The sequence below is a fragment of the Mercenaria mercenaria genome, chromosome 6 (genome assembly GCF_021730395.1).
Source record: "Mercenaria mercenaria strain notata chromosome 6, MADL_Memer_1, whole genome shotgun sequence".
Classification (NCBI taxonomy): Eukaryota; Metazoa; Mollusca; class Bivalvia; order Venerida; family Veneridae; genus Mercenaria; species Mercenaria mercenaria.
In genome coordinates, this window is record NC_069366.1 from 86534402 (window position 1) to 86556892 (window position 22491).

General features: G+C 36.2%; 2 protein-coding genes across 2 annotated transcripts in view; one reads left to right on the top strand and one right to left on the bottom strand.

Moving 5' to 3' along the window:
* The window catches only part of LOC123548305 (methyltransferase-like protein 17, mitochondrial), a 65146-nt gene extending 48680 nt beyond the window's left edge, over positions 1-16466 (top strand). Inside the window, exons 10-16 of the mRNA XM_053546553.1 lie at positions 265-381; positions 1383-1451; positions 6815-6859; positions 7481-7573; positions 9064-9136; positions 14031-14148; positions 16271-16466. Of these exons, the coding sequence (XP_053402528.1) occupies positions 265-381; positions 1383-1451; positions 6815-6859; positions 7481-7573; positions 9064-9136; positions 14031-14148; positions 16271-16448 (693 nt within the window). The 3' untranslated portion in view covers positions 16449-16466. The remainder of the gene's footprint in view (positions 1-264; positions 382-1382; positions 1452-6814; positions 6860-7480; positions 7574-9063; positions 9137-14030; positions 14149-16270) is intronic.
* LOC123548301 (E3 ubiquitin-protein ligase ariadne-1-like) overlaps positions 1-22491 on the bottom strand; it is a 366173-nt gene that overhangs the window by 78379 nt on the left and 265303 nt on the right. The window lies entirely within an intron of this gene.

A 22491-nucleotide genomic window follows, 5' to 3' on the forward strand; every position in this document is an offset into this window, starting at 1 on the left:
TCAAATTTCACTTGTCCGTACAAGCTTTAGGACAACCTGGGCAATACGGACAATTGAATTTGCCACCCCTGTGTCTAGATACAAAGAAAAGTTGGAAATATGGACAAATAAGTAAAATTTGATGAGGATGTCCTACATTTAAGCTTATTGATTAAAAAAAAGTTTTTGAGTGAAAGGTGGGCATTGGATAACTTTAAGGTATATATCTGTTGTACATAAACTTGCATTGTAAATCGAATTATTGACAACATTTTTTCGTTACAGCATATAGAGAACAGATTTCCATTGGTTGTAAGTGCATATTTACTGATGGAACAACCCAGCATGATTGAAAGGCTAAATCTGGTCACTTTACTGTGGGAGTTGACCGAGGACTATTTGGTATGAGAAGATTACGATAGTTGTTTTACAGATATTCATTTCTGTAAAGGTGGTGCATTTATTATAAGTGTGTAAATCTGTTGGAATATTTTTAGTAAGAACAGGAGAAGACTGTCTGAAGAATGTCTGTACTTTCTGAGTAAGTGAATGAAAGGCAAATCTGGAGGCATGTCTCTGTAAGATTTACTAGCATATTAAAATATTTATGTCCAAATATTCTTTGATCTTTGGTAAAAGAAAAAATTCATGCCCCACTTCAAAGAAGGAGGGGTATATTCATGCCCCTCTTCAAAGAAGGAGGGGTATATTGTTCTGCAGATGTTGGTCGGTCGGTCCAGAGACCAGTCGGTTTCCGGATGATAATTCAAGAACACTTAGGCCTAGGATAATGTAAGTTGATAGGGAGATGAATCCTATTGATTTTGAGATCAGTAGGTCAAAGGCCAAGGTCACAGTGACCTTGAACAGTTAAATCTTTTCCAGATGATAACTTGAGAATGCTTAGGCCTAGAATCAGGAAACTACGTAGAGAGTTTGATCATGACCAGCTGATGACCCCTATTGATTCAGTAGGTCAAAGGCCAAGGTAACAGTGACATGGACCAGTCAAACCGTTACCAGACAATAACTTGAAGAATAAAACAGATTTCAGATAAAAACTCAAGAATGCTTTGGCCCAGGATCTTCAGACTTGACATGGAGTTTTGGCATGACCAGTTGATGCCAGCTTTTGGTTTGTAGGTCAGTAGGTCAAACGTCAAGGTCACATTGACCCAGAACAGTAGAACTTATTTTTCCTAATAACTGGAGAATGCTTTGGTCTAAGATTACATTTGATATGGAGGTCACTTATGATAAATGACCCATGATAATTATTGATTTGAGGTCAGTACATCAGTGACCAAATAGTTTCTTAATTTCCGTTCCTTGGGCAGTTATTGAAAGCATCATAAGGGAGCATTTTGTGTTCTAAGAGCTCTTGTCACATTTCTTGTTTTCAGGTTTTTGTGGAACATGGAACCACTGCTGGGTACCGGCTTATACTGGAAGCAAGAGAACTGATCTTTAAGGTTAGAGAAAGTTTGTCTACAGTCAACAGTGATTATTTTTTCTTCTCTTTATCCTTGACATGTTTAGTAATCAGTATTGTGTTTTCCTTGGATGCACATCTTTTGTCTCAAAATTATGTTGATTCTGTTTTTGCCTCACCGATAGAATTCTAAAATTTTAATAATTCAGCAAAACTGTTTGCCATAAATAGATGGTGTACATGGCACAACTTTCAGCCATACACAAGATCAAGTCTTCTTGTGAAATTGGATGTTTATATTTTTCGCTCACCTGAGCAATGCTCAGGTGAGTTATTGTGATCGCTCGATGTCTGGCGTCTGTCAACATTTAGCTTGTGTATGCAATAAGGGCTGTATTTTTGAACTGATCTTCATGAAACTTTGTCAGAATGTTAAAGCTGCTTTTCACAGTCTAATCAAATTTTGTTATAGAAAAATAGAAAAAAAAAATTCTACTTGACAACATACATGATCAAATAATTTTGGTTTGATAGTGAAACATTTATAATTGTTAAAATCGGCTTACTTTTAAAGATTTGAATGGTAAACTACTGTCTGTTGTATACGACACTTAGCAGTTATAAAAATAGCATATCAGTTATAAAAACAGCACCTATAACTTTGTAGCATGTGCTCACATAATTCATCATTTAGGTGTGTCAGTATCATACCACAGACTTTTTCACACAATATGGAAAAATAATTTATGCTACCTAAACCAAAACATACATTATTTCGGTCAATTTATCTTACCGAAATCTCTGACCTTCTACTAGAAGTCGCCATTGTAGATTGTTTACATTCAGGGGTTTTTTTTTTACATACTGGAAATTCCGGAAAATTAGTCTACTTTCAATTTCATGTTCAAAAAATATGTTTTAGTACTCCGAAGAAAATAAGCGATTACAAAGTAACAAAATGGAATTAAAATAAAATAATTACTATTTGCATAGTCTGAAACCATAAAGAAAATATAGATAAATGATTAAATTGCTTGCGATTCAAAGGAAAGCAGCTTTAACAGTGATAAAATCTAGGCCAAGTTCCAAATCGGGTCATCTGGAGCCAAAAACTAGGTCACTAGGTCAAATCAAAAACCTTGTGTAGGCTATAGGGGCTGCATTTTACACTAGATATTCATAAAATTTAGTCAGAATGATTGCTTTGATGAAATCTAGTTCAGGTTAGAATATGAGTCATCGGTGGTCAAAAACTAGGTCACTAGATCAAATCAAAGAAAATCCTTGTGTAAGCAAAAGAGACTTTATTAAATTTTCTCAATTGATCTTCATGAAATTTGGTCAGAATGATAGCCTTGATGAAATTAAGGTCAATTTTGAATATTTGTCATCTGGGGTCAAAAACTAGGTTGCTAGGACAAATAAAAGAAAAACGTTTTGTATGTGGTAGATACTGTATTTTTATGCCACTCTTCGAAGAAGATGGGGTATATTGTTTTGCAGATGTTGGTCAGTTACTAAGGTCGATTGGTATGTCGTCGGTCCGTATACAAATTGGTTTCTGGATGATAACTCAAGAATGCTTGGGTCTAGGATCATGAAAGTTGATAGGGAGGTTGATCATGACCAGTAGATGACCCCTATTGATTTTGAGGTCAGTTGCTCAAAGGTCAAGGTCACAGTGACCCAGAACAGTTAAACGGTTTCTGGATGACAACTCAAGAAAGATTTAGCCTAGGATCATGAAAGTTGATAGGGATGTTGGTCATGACCAGCAGATGACCCCTAATGATTTTGAGGTCAGTAGGTAAAAGGGCAAGGTCACTGTGACCAGGAACAGTTAAACGGTTCCAGATGAAAACTCAAGAACGCTTGGACCTAGGATTATGAAAGTTGATAGGGAGGTTGACCATAACCAGCAGATAACCTCTATTGATTTTGAGATCAGTAAGTCAAAGGACAAGGACACAGTGACCGGAACACTTAAACAGTTTCAGGACAATAATTTGAGAATGCTTGGGCCTAGGATCACAAAACTTAATAGGGATGTTGATTATGACCAGCAGATGACCCCTAAGGTCACAGTAACCAAATAATTTCTGTTCCTTGTGCAATTACTGAATGCATCAAAGGGGAAATTTCAAGTTCTACAAGCTTTTGTTCAATTGAGGTTAATGAAATTTGATCAGAATGATTGCCTTGTTCAAATCTAGGTCAAATTTGAATGTAGGTCATCTTTGCTCAGAAACTAGGTCAAATCGAAGAAAATACTTGTTTACACTTAAGAGACCACATTTTTCCTTAATGAAAATTGGTCAGAATATTTTGTTTCCATGAAATCACTAGGTCAAACATGTTTACACTGTTATGGTTTGTTTCTCAGGTGAGTGACCTAGGGCCATGTTGGCCCTCTTATTATCAGACTAATTGATGACTTCAAATTACTTGCTCCTCACCGATATAGGTTCAGGCCTCACTTGGGGCAAAGAGTTTTTCATGGAAGCCACTCGGCTGGCTTATTGAAAGTTTGTGGTTCTACCCTCATACCCACCAGGGATGAAATAGTACCTTGGGAGGCACCTTTGGTTTTCCTCCACCATGAAAAGCTGGAAAGACCATATGACCTATAATTGTGTTTGTGTGTCATTGAACCCAACAAAAAATGGCTTTTGTTTTCACATTTTGTCGACATCACAAATTTTTTTATATGTAAGCAGGTTTCTCAGGAACAAAGTGATCTAATGATTTCATACTCCACAAATGTCTTCCTAAATTAAGCTTAAATTTCAAATTTCATAATACTTAGCTTGCATTTTAACAAAATTATGCTAAGAAATGAAGAAAAACTGTTGACATAATAGTTTTATACCAATAAATTAACATCAAACAACAAAGTTGTATGAAGCTTACTATACATTTGAAGAGGTAAGAATGCTGTTGGGAATTGCATGTCATATGCAGAAATGTGAGTTTTAATAATCGATTATGCTTTTCATTAGAAAACTGTATTCATGTGATTGAAATGAAAAATTTATTAACTTTGGGAAGATTCAGAAAACTGGATTTCAATTATTGAGAATGTTAAACATTCTGGTATGATACAAGTTACAGAGTTTCTTTGTGAATGAAATACTATCATTCAGGTAAAACCAGACCTCCTACTTAGCTGAATAGTAAGAGCACATATATTGCAGGGCTTGAGTTTGATCCTCTGGTGTGGCATATGTTTGCCGTGATGATTTGATAAAATACATTGTGTCTGAAATCATTGATCCTCCACCTCTGATTCATATGGGAAAGTTGGCTGTCACTTGAGAGAACAGGTTTGTACTGGTACAGAATCCAGGAACACTGGTTAGATTAACTGCCCGCCTTTAGGTAACTGAAATACTTCTGAAAAAGGGCGTTAAACCCAAACAAACAAAACAGGTGAATGGTGTAAGAAATTAATCACCATTTAGAAGTTAAAGTAGATTGGTGTCCCACACGTTTTTACACAGATTATGTATTTCATATCCAACTGGAAATTATTTACGTCTTGTTAGCTCACCTGAACCATAAGCTCATGGTGAGCTTTTGTGATTACTCAATGTTTGTCATCATTCGTCTGTCATGTGACCGTCAACATTACATCAAACTTAACACAGGAATGATCTTTGGGTGGCCCCCTTTCAAAATTGTCAAAGAATTGAATTCCATGCAGAACTCTGGCTTCCTTGGCAACCAAAAGGAACAACTTTAAAAATCTTCTTGTCCAAAACCAAAACTACAAGGTATAGAGCCTTGATATTTGGCATGTGACATCTTCTAATGGTCCTCGGTGAAGATTGTTCAAAGTGTGCCCCTAGGGTAAAAAGAGGCCCCGCCACTTTGGCCAAGTGTTGCATATTTTCAAAGAAAACAATCTCCAGAGTAAAAAAAAAAATGTTTCTAATGGAAATTTTAAGAGAAGAGCAAATATTCTAATGCCATGTCACAGCGCACACTTTCTGTGGACATCCTCCTGTGGAATGCATGTATCTCATATAACAACATGAATATTCCACATTTATGTTCAGTACATTTTGATATGCACCAATACAATTCAGTAATATTGATAAAATTATACTAATTAAAGCTACAGTTTGGGTGAAAATTTTAAATATGTTCATTTCAACCAAGTCAGGCATAGAATAAACATATGGCATTGAAAAATGATAAAGTGAGTGAAAATAAAAGTTAGATTTAAGTAAAAATGCAAGAAGAATGAAAGTTTTCTGCATTATTTCAAAAGCGTTGCAATGGTTATCTACCTTGCGCACAATATGTTTGGTTATTTATAAGAATAGCTTGCAAAAATCTTATGTCAATAAGTTTATACCACTACTGTCAGTAATCACTTTCATAGTTCTCACTTTTTTAGCTCACCTGTGCACTAAGTGCTCAAGGTGAGCTTTTGTGATCGCTCAGTGTCCGTCGTCCGTCATCCGTCCGTCATCAACAATTTGACTGTTAACACACTAGAGGTCACAATTTTGGCCTAATCTTAATGAAACTTGGTCAGAATGTTACCCTCAATAAAATCTTGGACGAGTTCGATATTGGGTCATCTGGGGTCAAAAACTAGGTCACCAGGTCAGATCAAAGGAAAAGCTTGTTAACACTCTAGAGGTCACAATTTTGACCAAATCTTAATGAAACTTGGTCAGAGTGTTACCCTCAATAAAATCTCGGATGAGTTAAATATTGGGTCATCTGGGATCAAAAACTAGGTCACCGGGTCATGTCAAAGGAAAAGCTTGTTAACACTCTAGAGGTCACAATTTTGACCCAATCTTAATGAAACTTGGTCAGAATGTTACCCTCAATAAAATCTTGGACGAGTTTGATATTGGGTCATCTGGGTTTTAAAACTAGGTCACCAGGTCAAATCAAAGGAAAAGCTAGTTAGCACTCTAGAGGCCACATTTATGACCATATCTTAATGAAACTTGGTCAGAATGTTAATCTTGATGATCTATAGGTCAAGTTCAAATCTGGGTCATCTTGGGTCAAAAACTAGGTCACCGGGTCAAATCAAAGGAAAAGCTTGTTAACACTGTAGAGGCCACATTTATGACTGTATTTTCATGAAACTTAGTCGGAATGTTAATCTTGAGGATCTTTAGGTCAAGTTCGAATCTGGATGATGTGGGGGCAAAAACTAGGTCACCTGGTCAAATCGAAGGAAAAGTTAGTTAACACTTTACACGCCACATTTATGACCATATCTTAATGAAACTGTCTTGATGATCTTTAGGTCAATATGTCAGGTGAGCGATACAGGGCCTTCATGGCCCTCTTGTATTGATTTTTGAGAGAAATTATTCTTTGCCTTAAAAGTGTGGGTTAGACACTTCAATATTTCATTTGTTATATTTTCAGCTGAGAGATAGGTATCCAGATTTAGATGGCCATGTATTTTCTCCAGTAAGTATTTTTTTGCCATTCTTTTGCACTACTGTTTTATCAACCAGAGCTTTAACATAGTTATGTCCCCTTGAATTTCAGGTTTACTTTGCAGGACTTACTAACAACACATCTTTCTCAGGGTCATCAGGGGTGGTAGAAGGATCTTGTTTTAATTTTCATATATCTTTAATATTTTAGTTTTTATGGCCCAAATGTACTGTGAAATCATTCATTTTTAGCTTGGCTTTTCGAAGAAAAAGTAGAGCGATTGCACTCGCCCCTACATCAGCATCAGCATTGCTGTCATCATTGGTTAAAGTTATTGATAATGTCAAATATCTCTGTTACTATCAAAGCTGTTGATTTGAGACATAAGTATTTACTATCAAAGTCTACACCAGGAGAAACAGTCCCCATAACTCAGGTTTAAAATTTGACAGAGTTATGCCCGTTTTTAGGTTACACATCCATGCTGGTTGATCATGGTCTGCACTGTTCGATATTCAGTCAGTAAATTTTCATTGATCACCCCTTTGAATGATAAGTGGTACTGCCCAAATTGAAAGATGGACCAGTTCATTTAGAAATTTGCAGGGTAAAGGTAAATACTTTATTAAAAAATTGATGTATTTGTTTCAGTGTACCCATGATATGGTTTGCCCAAAGTTATACTTAAAGAACTCACCTTGCACATTCCCTTTGGAGTATAGAATATTTAATATCGGTAAAGAAGTAAGTATGTTTATTTCATAAAATATTGATTTAAAATCTTTACCAAGTTTTTGTTTTAAAAGTAAGAAAAGTCTAAATGGCATTCATCCGTCTGCTTTGTTCATGTAAAAAGTATCTCACAGGGTGTAAGGAGGGTTGGTTAAGGTCTCTGACTTCAAATCACTTGCCACTCACCAATGTGGGTACAAGCCTCACTCATGGCATTGAATTCTTCATGTGAGGAAGCCATCTAGCTGGCTTAAGGAAGGTTAGTGGTTCTACCCTGGTTCCTGCCCCTGATGAAATATTGCACGGAGGGACACCTGGGGTCTTCCTCTACCAGCAAAGCTGGAAAGTCACTATATGACCTATAACTGTGTGGATGCAATGTTAAACCTAACAAGGAGACAAACACAGGCTGTAAGGAATTGTTCCTGATTAAGTGTTATACTGGGCAGTTCAGGGTCCATCATCCCTTACCTTCATCTGACTTGGAGTGTTCTAATAATGGTTATTCAGAAGTATGGCACTTAAAAACCAGGACCCAATTTCATAGAACATTCTCTGTCTGAAATCTCTACATATTTATGTTGATTCATATGACATATGTAAGTACATGTACTTCCCAATACATTGATACCTGTTGGATATTTTAAAAACAATCAGTAAGCAGAGTTTTATAGAAAATGCAGAAATAGTAATACATGTACTATAAAAGCAGAAATTTCGTGGGGCCCTTCATCTTGTAAAAATAAATCCTTGCATAAATACTCACCATTAGTATAATTCTAATTCAAGTAGGATACCATTTTACAATTTTGCGAATATCAGACCTTGAGAACATACTCAAAATAACAAATTTGCGAAATTTTCAAACAGCGAAAATATGTGCTATTACAGTAATATAGTAAAATGAATATATAGCGTTATTGGGGAGGGGGGTGGGGGGGTGTTTGTTTCATTTTTTCTGAAGTCTAAGACTACAGATATGAATGAATACTGCCATCCGTAAACTGACTATTACTTGGTAGCTAAAAGACAGAGAAAAAAATAGAATAAACCCCAAAACTGACCAAGACAGAGGTTTAGTATTAATAGTGTCTAAATAAAGAAATCCAGAAAATGTGACTTTGATTCTTGTTCCGACAACTAAAGAACTAGCCTTTAGATAAGAGTTCTGTGTATGGGTGCTTTACATCTAGTATGTTGACCTTTAGCCTGCTGGCAGCAAGTAATTCTGCCTTTGGGAACAGTGTAGACCAAGATCATGGTCTGCACTGTTCACTATTCAGTCAGTAAATATTCAGTGAACTCCCCTTGGAATAATAAATGGTACTGCCCATATTCAGTGATGGTCCAGTTCATTTTAGAAACTTAGCAGGCTAAAGGTTGAGAACCAGACAGCACACTTACTGAAAGAGTTATGTATATGGGTTTCTGATGGTAGCTATAAATACCTGGTAAGCTATAATACAAACAAATAGCAGTGTTTTCACTCATTTTCTTTACAGTATGGTCAAGGTTACACAAAGGCAACTGAAAGATATTCCTATGTTGTGCTGAAGAAAGGAAAAAAGCAGGAAGGTAAATTATGTATATTCATTTTTTTAGCTCACCTGTAGTGACAAGGTGAGCTTTTGTGATCGCTCTTCATCTGTCGTCTGTCCATCGTCTGTCCATCTGTCGTCCGTTCACAATTTCTTCTGAACATGATAGAGACCACAGTCTGCAATCAATTTCAATCAAACTTGCACACAACTTGTATTGGCATAATATCTCGGTTCCTTTCGAAAACTGGCCAAATCTTATCAAGGGTTTCAGAGTTATGGCCCCTTAAAGGGCCAGAATTTACTATTTTTGGCTTGTGAACATGTTAGAGACCACATTTTGCAATCAAACTTGCACACAACTTGTATTGGCATAATATCTTGGTTCTTTCCAAAAACTGGCCACATCCCATCATGGGTTCCAGAATTATGGCCCCTTAAAGGGCCAAAATTTGCCTTTTTAGCTCACCTGTCACAAAGTGACAAGGTGAGCTTTTGTGATCGCGCAGCGTCCGTCGTCCGTCCATCCGTGCGTGCGTGAACTTTTGCTTGTGACCCCTCTAGAGGACAAATTTTTCATGGGATCATTATGAAAATTGGTCAGAATGTTTACCTTGATGATATCTAGATCAAGTTTGAAACTGGGTCACATGCCATCAAAAACTAGGTCAGTAGGTCTAAAAATAGAAAAACCTTGTGACCTCTCTAGAGGCCATATATTTCACAAGATCTTCATGTAAATTGGTCAGAATGTTCACCTTGATGATATCTAGGTCAAGTTTGAAAGTGGGTCACGTGCCTTCAAAAACTAGGTCAGTAGGTCAAATAATAGAAAAACCTTGTGACCTCTCTAGAGGCCATATTTTTCATGGGATCTGTATGAAAGTTGGTCTGAATGTTCATCTTGATGATACCTAGGTCAATTCGAAAGTGGGTCACGTGCCATCAAAAACTAGGTCAGGAGGTCAAATAATAGAAAAACCTTGTGACCTCTCTAAAGGCCATATTTTTCATGGGATCTGTATGAAAGTTGGTCTGAATGTTCATCTTGATGATATCTAGGTCAAGTTCGAAACAGGGTCATGTGCGGTCAAAAACTAGTTCACTAGGTCTAAAAATAGAAAAACCTTGTGACCTCTCTAGAGGCCATACTTATGAATGGATCTCCATAAAAATTGGTCAGAATGTTCATCTTGATGATATCTAGGTCAAGTTTGAAAGTGGGTCACGTGCCTTCAAAAATTAGGTCAGTAGGTCAGATAATGAAAAAACGTTTTGACCTCTCTAGAGGCCATATTTTTCATGGGATCTGTATGAAAGTTGGTCTGAATGTTTATCTTGATGATATATTGGTCAAGTTTGAAACTGGGTTAACTGCAATCAAAAACTAGGTCAGTAGGTCTTAAAATAGAAAAACCTTGTGACCTCTCTAGAGGCCATACCCTTGAATGGATCTTCATGAAAATTGGTCAGAATGTTCACCTTGATGATATCTAGGTCAAGTTTGAAACTGGCTCATGTGCCTTCAAAAACTAGGTCAGTAGGTCAAATAATAAACCTTGTGACCTCTCTAGAGGCCATACTTTTCATGGGATCTGTATGAAAGTTGGTCTGAATGTTCATCTTGATGATATCTAGGTCAAGTTTGAAACTGGGTCAACTGCGGTCAAAAACTAGGTCAGTTGGTCTTAAATTAGAAAAATCTTTTGACCTCTATAGAGGCCATATTTTTCAATGGATCTTCATGAAAATTGGTCTGAATGTTCACCTTGATGATATCTAGGTCAGTTTCGAAACTGGGTCACGTGTGGTCAAAAACTAGGCCAGTAGGTATAAAAATAGAAAAACCTTGTGACCTCTCTAGAGGCCATATTTTTCATGAGATCTTCATGAAAATTAGTGAGAATGTTCACCTTGATGATATCTAGGTCAAGTTCAAAACAGGGTCACGTACCTTCGAAAACTAGGTCAATAGGTCAAATAATAGAAAATAATTGAAAAGCCTTGTGACCTCTCTAGAGGCCATATTTTTCAATGGATCTTTGAAAATTGGTCAGAATTTTTATCTTGATAATATCTAGGTCAAGTTCAAAACTGGGTAACATGAGCTCAAAAACTAGGTCACTATGTCAAATAATAGAAAAAACGTCATACTCAAAACTATGTCATGTGGGAACAGGTGAGCGATTCAGGACCATCATGGTCCTCTTGTTTGGCTTGTGAACATGATAGAGACCACATTTTGCAATCAACGTTAATCAAACTTGCACACAACTTGTATTGGCATAATATCTTGGTTCCTTTCGAAAACTGGCTAGATCCCATCATAGGTTTCAGAGTTATGGCCCCTTTAAAGTGCTAAAATTTGCTATTTTTGGCTTGTGAACACGATAGAGCCAACATTTTGCAATCACCTTTAATCAAACTTGCACACAACTTGTATTGGCATAATATCTCGGTTCCTGTCGAAAACTGGCCAGATCCCATCATTGGTTGCAGAGTTATGGCCCCTTAAAGGGCCAAAATTTGCTATTGTTTTGCTTGTGAACACGATAGAGACAACATTTTGCAATCACCTTTAATCAAACTTGCACACAACTTGTATGGGCATAATATCTTGATTCTTTTCGAAACCTGGCCAGATCCCATCATGGGTTCCAGAGTTATGGCCCCTTAAAGGTCCAAAATTTGGTTTTGCAGTCATATAGAGACTTCATTTATGGTTTGATTTGATAAAAACTTGCAAAAGATCTTCAACAACAATAATCTTGGATTCCATGATGAATCTGTCAGATTCAGTCATAAGTTCTGGAGTTATTTTATATCTGATTACCTCCCCTGATTTTAATCAAAATGGATTTATATCAGTAAGTACTTATAAGACTCATTTGAAATTTCATTGTTGTCATTAGTTGGACTGAGACAGTCAGGGTAGATAAATATGGACTGATTTTATTTCAAATTACCTCCCTTTATTTCAAATTAAAATGGGTATGTCTCCGTAACTAATGAACATACTGATCTGAAATTTTATTTAACCATCAGATGGACTTGGACAATCAGTGAAGATACATTATTGACTGAATTTATGACAAATTACCTCCCTTTATTTTTTATGTAAATGAATATACCTAGCAGCTTCAAATGAGATTGGTTTGAACCATTATTTATGTCTTCCATTGTAAGAAATATCTACTTTTACTTACTTTTCTAATATATTGTTGTAAAGGCTTGTACTCTGTATCTTCTACATGCATATACCAATACATGATTACCTCCCCTGATTTTAATAAAAATTGATTTATCTCAGTAAGTATTTATTGGACTCATTTGAAATTTCATTATTGTCATTAGTTGGACTGAGACAATCAGGGTAGATGACTATTGACTGATTTTATTTCAGATTACCTCCCTTTGTTTCAAATTAAAATGGGTATATCTCTGTAACTAATGAAGATACTGATCTGAAAATTCATTTATGCCATAACATGGACTTGGACCATCAGTTTAGATACATATTGACTGAATTTTTGACAAATTACCTCCCTTTATTTTTTATGTAAAATGAATATACTTTAGCAGCTTCTAATGAGATTGCTTTTAAATGTTATTTAAGTCTTCCAGGGTAAGGAATAGTCATGCTAGTACAAAAATGCAGCATTTGAGCCTAAGATCCTCAAACTTGGTATGGAGATTGGCCCTGACTAGTATGTGACCCATAGGTCAAAAGGGACTGAAAATATTTATCCTGATGATATTTAATGTTTATGCCTATGTGATCTATTTCAAAACTTGATCTAATCATTAAGAGTAATGGTACTCAGGTGAGCGATATAGGGCCATCATGGCCCTCTTGTTTTGTGATGAATTTAGTGATGGTGGATGTTTTTCAGCACAGTTATGACCCTTGATTTTTCGGAAAATGTAATGTCTGTGCTACTTCTCCTGTACCACTGGTAGTAATTCAATAAAAATTTGTATGAGTTGTAAATGCCAAGTTTAGTTGTGTGTATCATTAGTCTGTTGTGGTTCAATGAGCTACGGCCCTTTATTTGTGGCATCTGTGTGTTAAGTGATGGGAGACTATATGTTTTTGTGTGATGTTTTTTTTTTTTCCTTTTTTTTTCACAATTTTGTCTGGAAAATAGCTTTGGAAACTACTGAAGGACATGATTTGACACTTAACTTAGAGATATATATAAAGTGAAAGGTGCAATAAGTACAACATTTTCTTGTATGGTTATTGATTAATCTCTGCTTTTGTACTAAGTATTTATATTTACTTTGGAGACATCAATTACCCTGAACTATTGTAGGACTTGAAATCTACTAACAATATACACTGAGAAGTGCTATGCTCTTGAAAATGTAAATATACAAGTCTTAAATGTTAGCTTGAAGTCAGTGACCAATGTATTGCCCCAGTTCAAAAAGAAATACATGTATTGAACACTCTTTTGTGTTCAAGTGGGCTTCTGAAAAAAAGAATGGGAAAATAAGCATGAAAAGTGTTTAATTTTGTGTAAAATACATTTCTTTAATAGAATTACATTGGTTTGCCCCCAACCCACCCCTGGTTTATTAGCAGATGTGCTTAAAATGAAAAAAGGATATGTATACACGTATAAGGGGATTTTTTATTGGAAGCAGAGTTTTTACCAAGTTACTACAATGTCCCCTTTAAAAATTGTGTGTCTCGGCATGAGTAAACAGATTGATTTTGCCTTTGCGGTCTGTCTTTCTGTTCATATGTCCATAGTTACCTTGTCCACACTTCATCTCCTAAAAGCCTTGGTTAAATTATAGAAGCAGTGTACGGAAACACATTCTATTTTTTTAAAGAATTTTTTGGATGTCTCCTCAGATAGTTTAAACAAGATATGATGTAAGGAATACTGAGATTACGTAATTGTTTTGTTGGTTTTCTTCAGGTAAAAGATACCCAAGACTGACCAATGTTCTACACAAGTCAGCACACAGTCCCTGTACAATGTGCTGTCCAGATGGAACCCTCAGACAGTTTGTTGTTACTCGAAAAAGACCATCTGTGTAAGTATTGATATATACCAAGCAGTATGTTGTTACTCGAAAAAGACCAGTTGTACTAGTTTTGCTTCTCGTAGGATAAATGTTGTGTACTTCAGTACTGCATGAAGTATTGTTTCTTTTTGCATTAAGCATAAATTTTACTACTTTCTCTTTCAAATTATGTATCCCACCACACAGTGGTGTGGGAGACATATTGATTTACTCCAGTCTGTGTGTGTGTGTCTGTCTGTATGTGTGTCTGTCACAAAGCTTGTACGCACTCCAAGTCAAACATTTCTCATCGGATCTTCACCAAACTTGAACAAAATGTGTTTGCCAATAAGTGCTCAGCCAAGTTCTATAACTAGCCAAATCGGCCCAGGCACTTTGGAATTCTGGCCCTCGAATTACCCAAAAAAAAACCACTCAGATTTCATGCGCATTTTTAGCTCACCTGTCACATAGTGACAAGTGAGCTTTTGAGATCACCCTTCGTCCGTCGTCAGTCCGTCCGTCCGTGCGTCCGTCAACAATTTCTTGTCTGCACGATAGTGGTTTCATTTATGATTTTATTTTAACCAAACTTGCACACAACTTGTATCACCATAAGGTCTCGGTTCCTTTCTTGAACTGGCCAGATCCTATCATGGGTTCCAGAGTTATAGCCCCTGAAAGGGCCATAATCAGCTATTTTGACCTTGTCTACACAATAGCAGCTTTATTTATGATTTGATTTTTACCAAACTGGCACACAACTTGTATCACCATAAGATCACCATAAGATCTTGGTTCCTTTCTTGAACTGGCCTGATCCCATTATGTGTTCTAGAGTTAGCTATTTTGACCTTGTCTGCACAATAGCAGCTTCATTTTATGATTTGATTTTAACCAAACTTGCACACAACTTGTATCACTATAAGATCTTGGTTCCTTTCTTGAACTCGCTAGGTTCCGTTATGGGTTCAAGAGTTATGGCCCCTGAAAGGGCCAGAATTAGCTATTTTGACCTTGTCTGCACAATAGCAGCTTCATTTATGGTTTGAATTTAATCAAACTTGCACAAAACTTGTGTTGCCATAAGATCTCAGTTCCTTTGTTGAACAGGCCAGATCCCTTAATGAGTTCCAGAGTTATGGCCCCTGAAAGGGCCAAAATTAGCTATTTTGACCTTGTCTGCACAATAGCAACTTCATTTATGATTTGATTTTAACCAAACTTGCACACAACTTGTATCACCACAAGATCTTGGTTCCTTTCTTGAACTGGCCAGATTCCATCTTGGGTTCCAGAGTTATGGCCCCTTAAAGGTCCAAAATTGGCTATTTTGGCTTTTGCAGTCATATAGAGACTTCATTTATGGTTTTATTTGATACAAACTTCTAAAATATCTTCAACAACAACAAATCTTGGATTCCATGACAAATCAGATCCAATCGTAGGTTCCAGAGTTATTTTTTATCTGATTACCTCCCCTGATTGTAGTCAAAATGGATTTATATCAGTAAGTACTTATAGGACTTATTTGAAATTTCATTATTGTCATTAGTTGGACTGAGCCAATCAGGGTAGATAACTGTGAACTGATTTTATATCAAATTACCTCCCTTTATTTCAAATTAAAATGGGTATATCTCCGTAGCTAATGAAGATACTGATCTGAAATTTCATTTATGTCAACAGATTTATTTGGCAGATCCTTCTTTTTTCACTTACAATAATTTTCTTTTTAATTACTTCCCTTTTACGTTAATATAAATAGCTTATTTTTAGTAACTTTTTTATTATTGGCCGTAGGGAAGAACCGAGACCACTTTTCTGTGGTACAACATGGATGGTACCTCCAATTTTTAGGTGTATTTTGACATATCTGTACCTTGTAAGATTTTTTTTTTCTTTTTGGTTAAATTTCTTTCCTTTGTTGTTCCTGTCCTTTGGTCTTAGATATTTTTTCTGAGGACCTTCTTGTCCTCAAGTGCATTGATAACAGGTGAGCAATATAGGGCCATCATGGCCCTCTTGTTGACCTCAAACCGTTACCTATACTACCGGTACTTTTAAAAGGCAGTTGTGGAAGACATGCACTTTTCTCAAAAGCATCTCTAGTTTTGTTTTTTTATATCAATTGATTTGTTTTATCTTGTAGTGCATTACACAAGTGTACGAAGCGGTGTTCACCAGGGGATTTCATTCCTTTCTCATGGCCAGATACGTCAACACAGATCAGTGATAATGTGAATAATGAAAGTAGAAAACAGAAAAATAATGACAAAAATCTAAAAAATGTGGAAAATGACATAAACATTGAAGAAAATTTGAAATAAAATCATTTGTAAAAGGTGTTTATTTTGTTTTACATTTTTAGCTTGACTTTTTGAAGAAAATGTAAAGTTATTGCACTTGCCCCTGCATGGGCGTCTGAGTCGACGTCGGTGTCACCGTTGGTTAAAGTTTTTTATAAAGTCGAAAATATCTGTTACTGTCAGAGCTATTGACTTGAAACTTAAAACAGTTTTTTTACTATCACAGTCTACACCAGGAGAAACAATACCCATACTATGATTAGAATTTTGACAGATTTATGCCCCTTTTACTGGCAATGCTCTTATTCAGAGTCAGTCACTGAGAAAAGTCAGGCGTGCTGTCTTATGGACAGCTCATGTCCCTTTCAGTACTTTAGAGGCAACATTTTCAACTTTTTACCTACCAGTAGAACATCAGAGGGGACTAAAGAAATGCCCTCCATCTATATGTCTGTCCATCCATCTGTGTGTCTGTCCATCCATCTGCAAATCTGCAATTACTCAAAAAGATCCAGTCTAGGTTCATAAAACTTGATATCCTTTGCGCACCTGGCCAATTTTTACAGTGACTGCCTGAAGCATATTGAAACGGGTAAAAAATTCCTTGCCTCAAAACCAGGCCAATCTTTACAGTGATTGCCTGCAGCGTTATGAGACGGGTGCCTTTTTTGCAGGTTTTAAAACCGGACGTGAGATTTGACGTATTTTCAGAAAAAGGTATGTTTAACAACGTTGAAATGAACCCAACTATGTTTTTTTCTGCTGTCGCTGTTAATCAGCTCAAGAGCAGATTTACATTAAAATGACTTCATTTACCATTTAAAAGTGTATAAAATAACCAAATATACGTTCTTCAACAATACAGTGCTATTATGGGTAAGAACCAAATACACGTTCTTCAACGATACAGTGCTATTATGGGTAAGAACCAAATTCACGTTCTTCAGCGATACAGTGATCTTTCGGGTATTGCAAAAAGAGTCCTAACTTTTGCCAACATACCCATAACATTCAAATACATATTTTAAAAATAATCAATAATGACCGATATGACCAGTAACATCGATTTTATTGATCACTTTTATAATTTTATCGAGATAACCCATATATTACCTCCAAATCTACATAAGTCTTACGTTTGTCTTATAAGGCTTTATTATGGGTGATTTGAATTTAAATAGGCCAGAGTTTTCTCAAGAACGCTTAAATTATGCAAATTTGATAGTTTATTGATTTATATCGATAAAAATACGTATTTTAAATAAAGACATTCCTAACAAAAATTATTTATCATGAATTTAGGTAAAATATTAAAATAGTGAAAGAAAATTTTAAGTCCGCTTTTCAGAACCATAAGTAATAAACGTTTCAATTTCAGGAATTAAAAGTAAAAAAATAAAAGTTTCAGGGTTCCTATGCTAAAATGGGGTCAGGTTTTGAGGATTGAAAATTTTACCCTGTTTAAAAGCGTTATAGGCATTCACTGTAAAGATTGGCCCATTTTTGAAGACGTAAAAATTTTACCCGTTTCACTACGTTACTGGTGCGCAAAGGATATGTACATGCATTGAGGGCAATATGTAGATTATGTATTTATAAGACTTTTGCTTATAGGTCATTGGTCAAGGTCACGAATGAAGGTAAAGTAAACAATCTTTCTGCTCCATAACTTTAATATGCATTCTAATATGCTTGTCTCTGTTTAAACACACTTACGCTAGAATGACGCCACCTTAATGTGCAGTGAAGTTGAGGCAAAGAAAGAGTGCTACTATATTTTATCTAATCTGTTTACCCATAACTTATCTTGACATCAGGAGTTCTAACTGACCAATCAGAGAACTGTATTTTCGAGTACCTGCCAGTTTTGACTTTGGTAAAACTAAGTATTTTTAGCTCACATGTCACAAAGCGACAAGGTGAGCTTTTGTGATCGCGCAGCGTCCGTCAGTGCGTGCGTGCGTAAACTTTTGCTTGTGACCACTCTAGAGGTCACATTTTTCATGGGATCTTTATGAAAGTTGGTCAGAATGTTCATCTTGATGATATCTAGGTCAGGTTCGAAACTGGGTCACGTGCGGTCTAAAACTAGGCCAGTAGGTCTAAAAATAGAAAAACCTTGTGACCTCTCTAGAGGCCATACTTTTCAATGGATCTTCATGAAAGTTAGAATGTTCACCTTGATGATATCTAGGTCAAGTTTGAAACTGGGTCACATGCCTTCAAAAACTAGGTCAGTAGGTCAAATAATAAAAAAACCTTTTGACCTCTCTAGAGGCCATATTTTTCATGGGATCTGTATGAAAGTTAGTCTGAATGTTCATCTTGATGATATGTAGGTCGAGTTTGAAACTGGTCAACTGCGGTCAAAAACTAGGTCAGTAGGTCTAAAAATAGAAAAACCTTGTGACCTCTCTAGAGGCCATACTTTTGAATGGATCTTCATGAAAATTGGTCAGAATGTTCACCTTGATGATATCTAGGTCAAGTTTGAAACTAGGTCACGTGCCATCAAAAACTAGGTCAATAGTTCAAATAATAAAAAAACCTTGTGACCTCTCTAGAGGCCATATTTTTCATGGGATCTGTATGAAAGTTGGTCTGAATGTTCATCTTGATGATATGTAGGTCAAGTTTGAAACTGGGTCAACTGCGGTCAAAAACTAGGTCAGTATTTCTAAAAATAGAAAAACCTTTTGACCTCTCTAGAGGCCATATTTTTCAATGGATCTTCAAGAAAATTGGTCTGAATGTTCACCTTGATGATATCTAGGTAAAGTTCGAAACTGGGTCATGTGCAGTCAAAAACTAGGTCAGTAGGTATAAAAATAGAAAACCCTTGTGACCTCTCAAAAGGCCATATTTTTCATGAGGTCTTCATGAAAATTGGTGAGAATGTTTACCTTGATGATATCTAGGTCAAGTTCAAAACTGGGTCACGTGCCTTCAGAAACTAGGTCATTAGGTCAAATAATAGAAAAACCTTGTGACCTCTCTAGAGGCCATATTTTTCAATGGATCTTCATGAAAATTGGTCAGAATTTTTATCTTGATGATATCTAGGTCAAGTTCAAAACTGGGTCACATGAGCTCAAAAACTAGGTCACTATATCAAATAATAGAAAAGAATGACGTCATACTCAGTTCAAAACTGGGTCATGTGGGGACAGGTGAGCGATTCAGGACCATCATGGTCCTCTTGTTACAATGAAGATTATAGTGACTTTAGAAATAAAACATTATTTCAGAAACCAAATTATATTTTTGACTGCATATACCACATATGATGTTAGAAACTACAAAACTTTGAAGTTTCATCGAAATATTTTATGGTTTAACTACTTTGATTTTAGTTTAAAATTTGAGATTTTATACAGGGACTCTATGATAAAATCTAAGTAAAATGTAATCATTACCCAATTGAGATTAGTACCATTCCACAATGTTTTTGACATGTTAAAATTGAAATGATTGATAGTGAAAGTGTGTTTTAACACTATTTATACACTCGGGCGGTAATAAGTTGTACAAATAATTTCACTCAGGCTGTGCTCTTGTGAAATTATTACGCCCATAGTAACGTAATTGTTCTAAAATGGGCTAAAACTTAAAAATCTGCTTCCGGTTAATTTTAATGTATTGATTGGCTTTCATGTACCTAGAGTTTTGGATATTTTCTAAGGTGCCATGATCCCCGAAGTGATACAAAGGGAGAATTTTGCTCTCGGCATTTTATGCAAACAGCATGAAGAATATTATTAAACATTTCAAAAGTCGATGTGAATGGTATTTTTATTAAACTGAAAAGAAACAAAAGTATCTGTATAATGGTACCATTAAGTTGACCAGTGTGTCGAAGGCATTGTATTGACTGTTATTACATACTCATTTTAAAACCGTTTCAATGGCACCAAAAGTCAATATTTTTCCATATTGATGTTCAGATCTCATATCAGGTGTTTGACGTCATTTGTGGCGCCAGTTACATCTATGCCATCGCGTTCAAAAGTTGTTTTTTCTTTAACGGCGATATTATATAAATATCATATGGCAGCGTCTGTGATATTGTCAACCAGAGGGCAGAATGTCATCCGAGGCGAAAGCCGAGATGTAACATTCCATTTTGAGGATTGAGAATATCAATGCACACACTTCCATATGACATTGATTTTATTGTGCCGAACAAAATCAAGTACATAAAAAAGTTTAAAAATGTTTTAATTCATTTAGTTCAGGTCACAATATGGTAAATAGTTTTCCATATTTATTCTGTATAAAACTGACATTTTTAGCTCACTTGAGCAGTGCTCAAAGGCAAGCTTTTGTGATCGCCCTGTGTCTGTCATCGTCCGTCATCCATCATCGTCAACAATTTGACTGTTAACATGCTAGAGGTCACAATTTGACTGTTAACATGCTAGAGGTCACAATTTTGGCTCAATCTTAATGAGCCCCATGTGGTTCTGGGACGATCTGTGTATGAAAAGAATTGGAACCACTGCCTTACCCTTGCACGAACGTAAGAGGCGACTAATAGGGTCTTAACACTTGGTTTTGCAGTAACTCTGTGATTCCAGCAGGTATGCAAATTTTGATTCCATACCTCCTGTTTTTAGCTCATCTGAGCCAAAGGCTCATAATGGGCTTTTGTGATTGGTCAATGTCCGTCGTGCGGTGTCAGTCGTCCGTCGTGTGTCCGTCAACATTTTCTAAAAAAATCTTCTTCTTGAAAACCACTGGGCAGAATTACACCACACTTCACAGGAATGATCCTTGGGTGGTCCCCTTGCAAAATTGTTCAAAAAAGTTCATTCTATGCAGAACTCTGGTTGCCATGGCAACCGAAAGGAAAAACTTTAAAAATATTCTTGTCTAAAACTGCAAGGCATAGAGCCTTGATATTTGGCATGTGACATCATCTAATGGTCCTCTATGAAGATTGTTCAAATTGTGCCCCTGGGATGAAAAGAGGCCTCGCCCGGGGGTCCCAAGTTTTACATAGACTTATATAGGAAAAGCTTTAAAAATCTTCTTGTCTGAAACTACAAGACCTAGGCCTTTGATATTTTGTATGTAGCATTGTCTTGTAGTCCTCTATGAAGATTGTTCAAATTGTACCCCTGGGGTGAAAAGAGGTCCCGCCCCGGGGGGTCCCAAGTTTTACATTGACTTATACAGGAGAAAACTTTAAAAATCTTCTTTTCTGAAACTGAGAGATCTAGGCTTTTGATATATGGTATCTAGCATTGCCTAGTGGACCTCTAACAGAATTATTCAAATTATGCCCCTAGGGTAAAAAGAGGCCCCACCCTGGGGGTCACTTATTATATGAGTTATATAGGAAAAAATACTTCAAAAATTATCAGATCATATTTCCTAAACTGTTTAATTATATTTACCTGATGTACCAAAGTGATTGCAGGTCACCTTATTGTGACCTTGACCTACTGACCTACTTTCTTGTTTTTTTTTAAGATACAGCCTTGAAATTTGGATGGCATGTACAGTTTTGCATACCGATCGGATCTTAAAACTGACTTTTAGTGACCATGAATTTGACCTACTGACCAACTAATTCTAATATTTTAGCATCAGTTTGCCATTTAAAACATGTGGCTCATATTTCTCAGGTGAGCGATTCATGGTCATCATGATCCTCGTGATATTTCGATGTAAATGAGATGCGGAACCAAAATTTGTAGTCCTGTTTGGCGCCATATAACCTGTACTGTGTTGGTGCGCCGTAAAACCCAAATAAATAAATAAATAAATAACAATCTTAATGAAACTTGGTCAGAATGTTACTCTTAATACAATATTTGGATGAGTTTGATAATGGGTCATCTGGGGTCAAAAAAAAAGTCATCAGGTCGAAGCAAAGGAAAAACTTGTTAACACTCTAGAGGCCACATTTATGACTGCTTCTTCAAGAAACTTGGTCAGAATGTTAATCTTGATGATCTTTAGGTGAAGTCTGAATCTGGGTCACCAGGTCAAATCAAAGGAAAAGCCTGTTAACACTCTAGAGGCCAAATTTATGACAGTATATTCATGAAACTTGGTA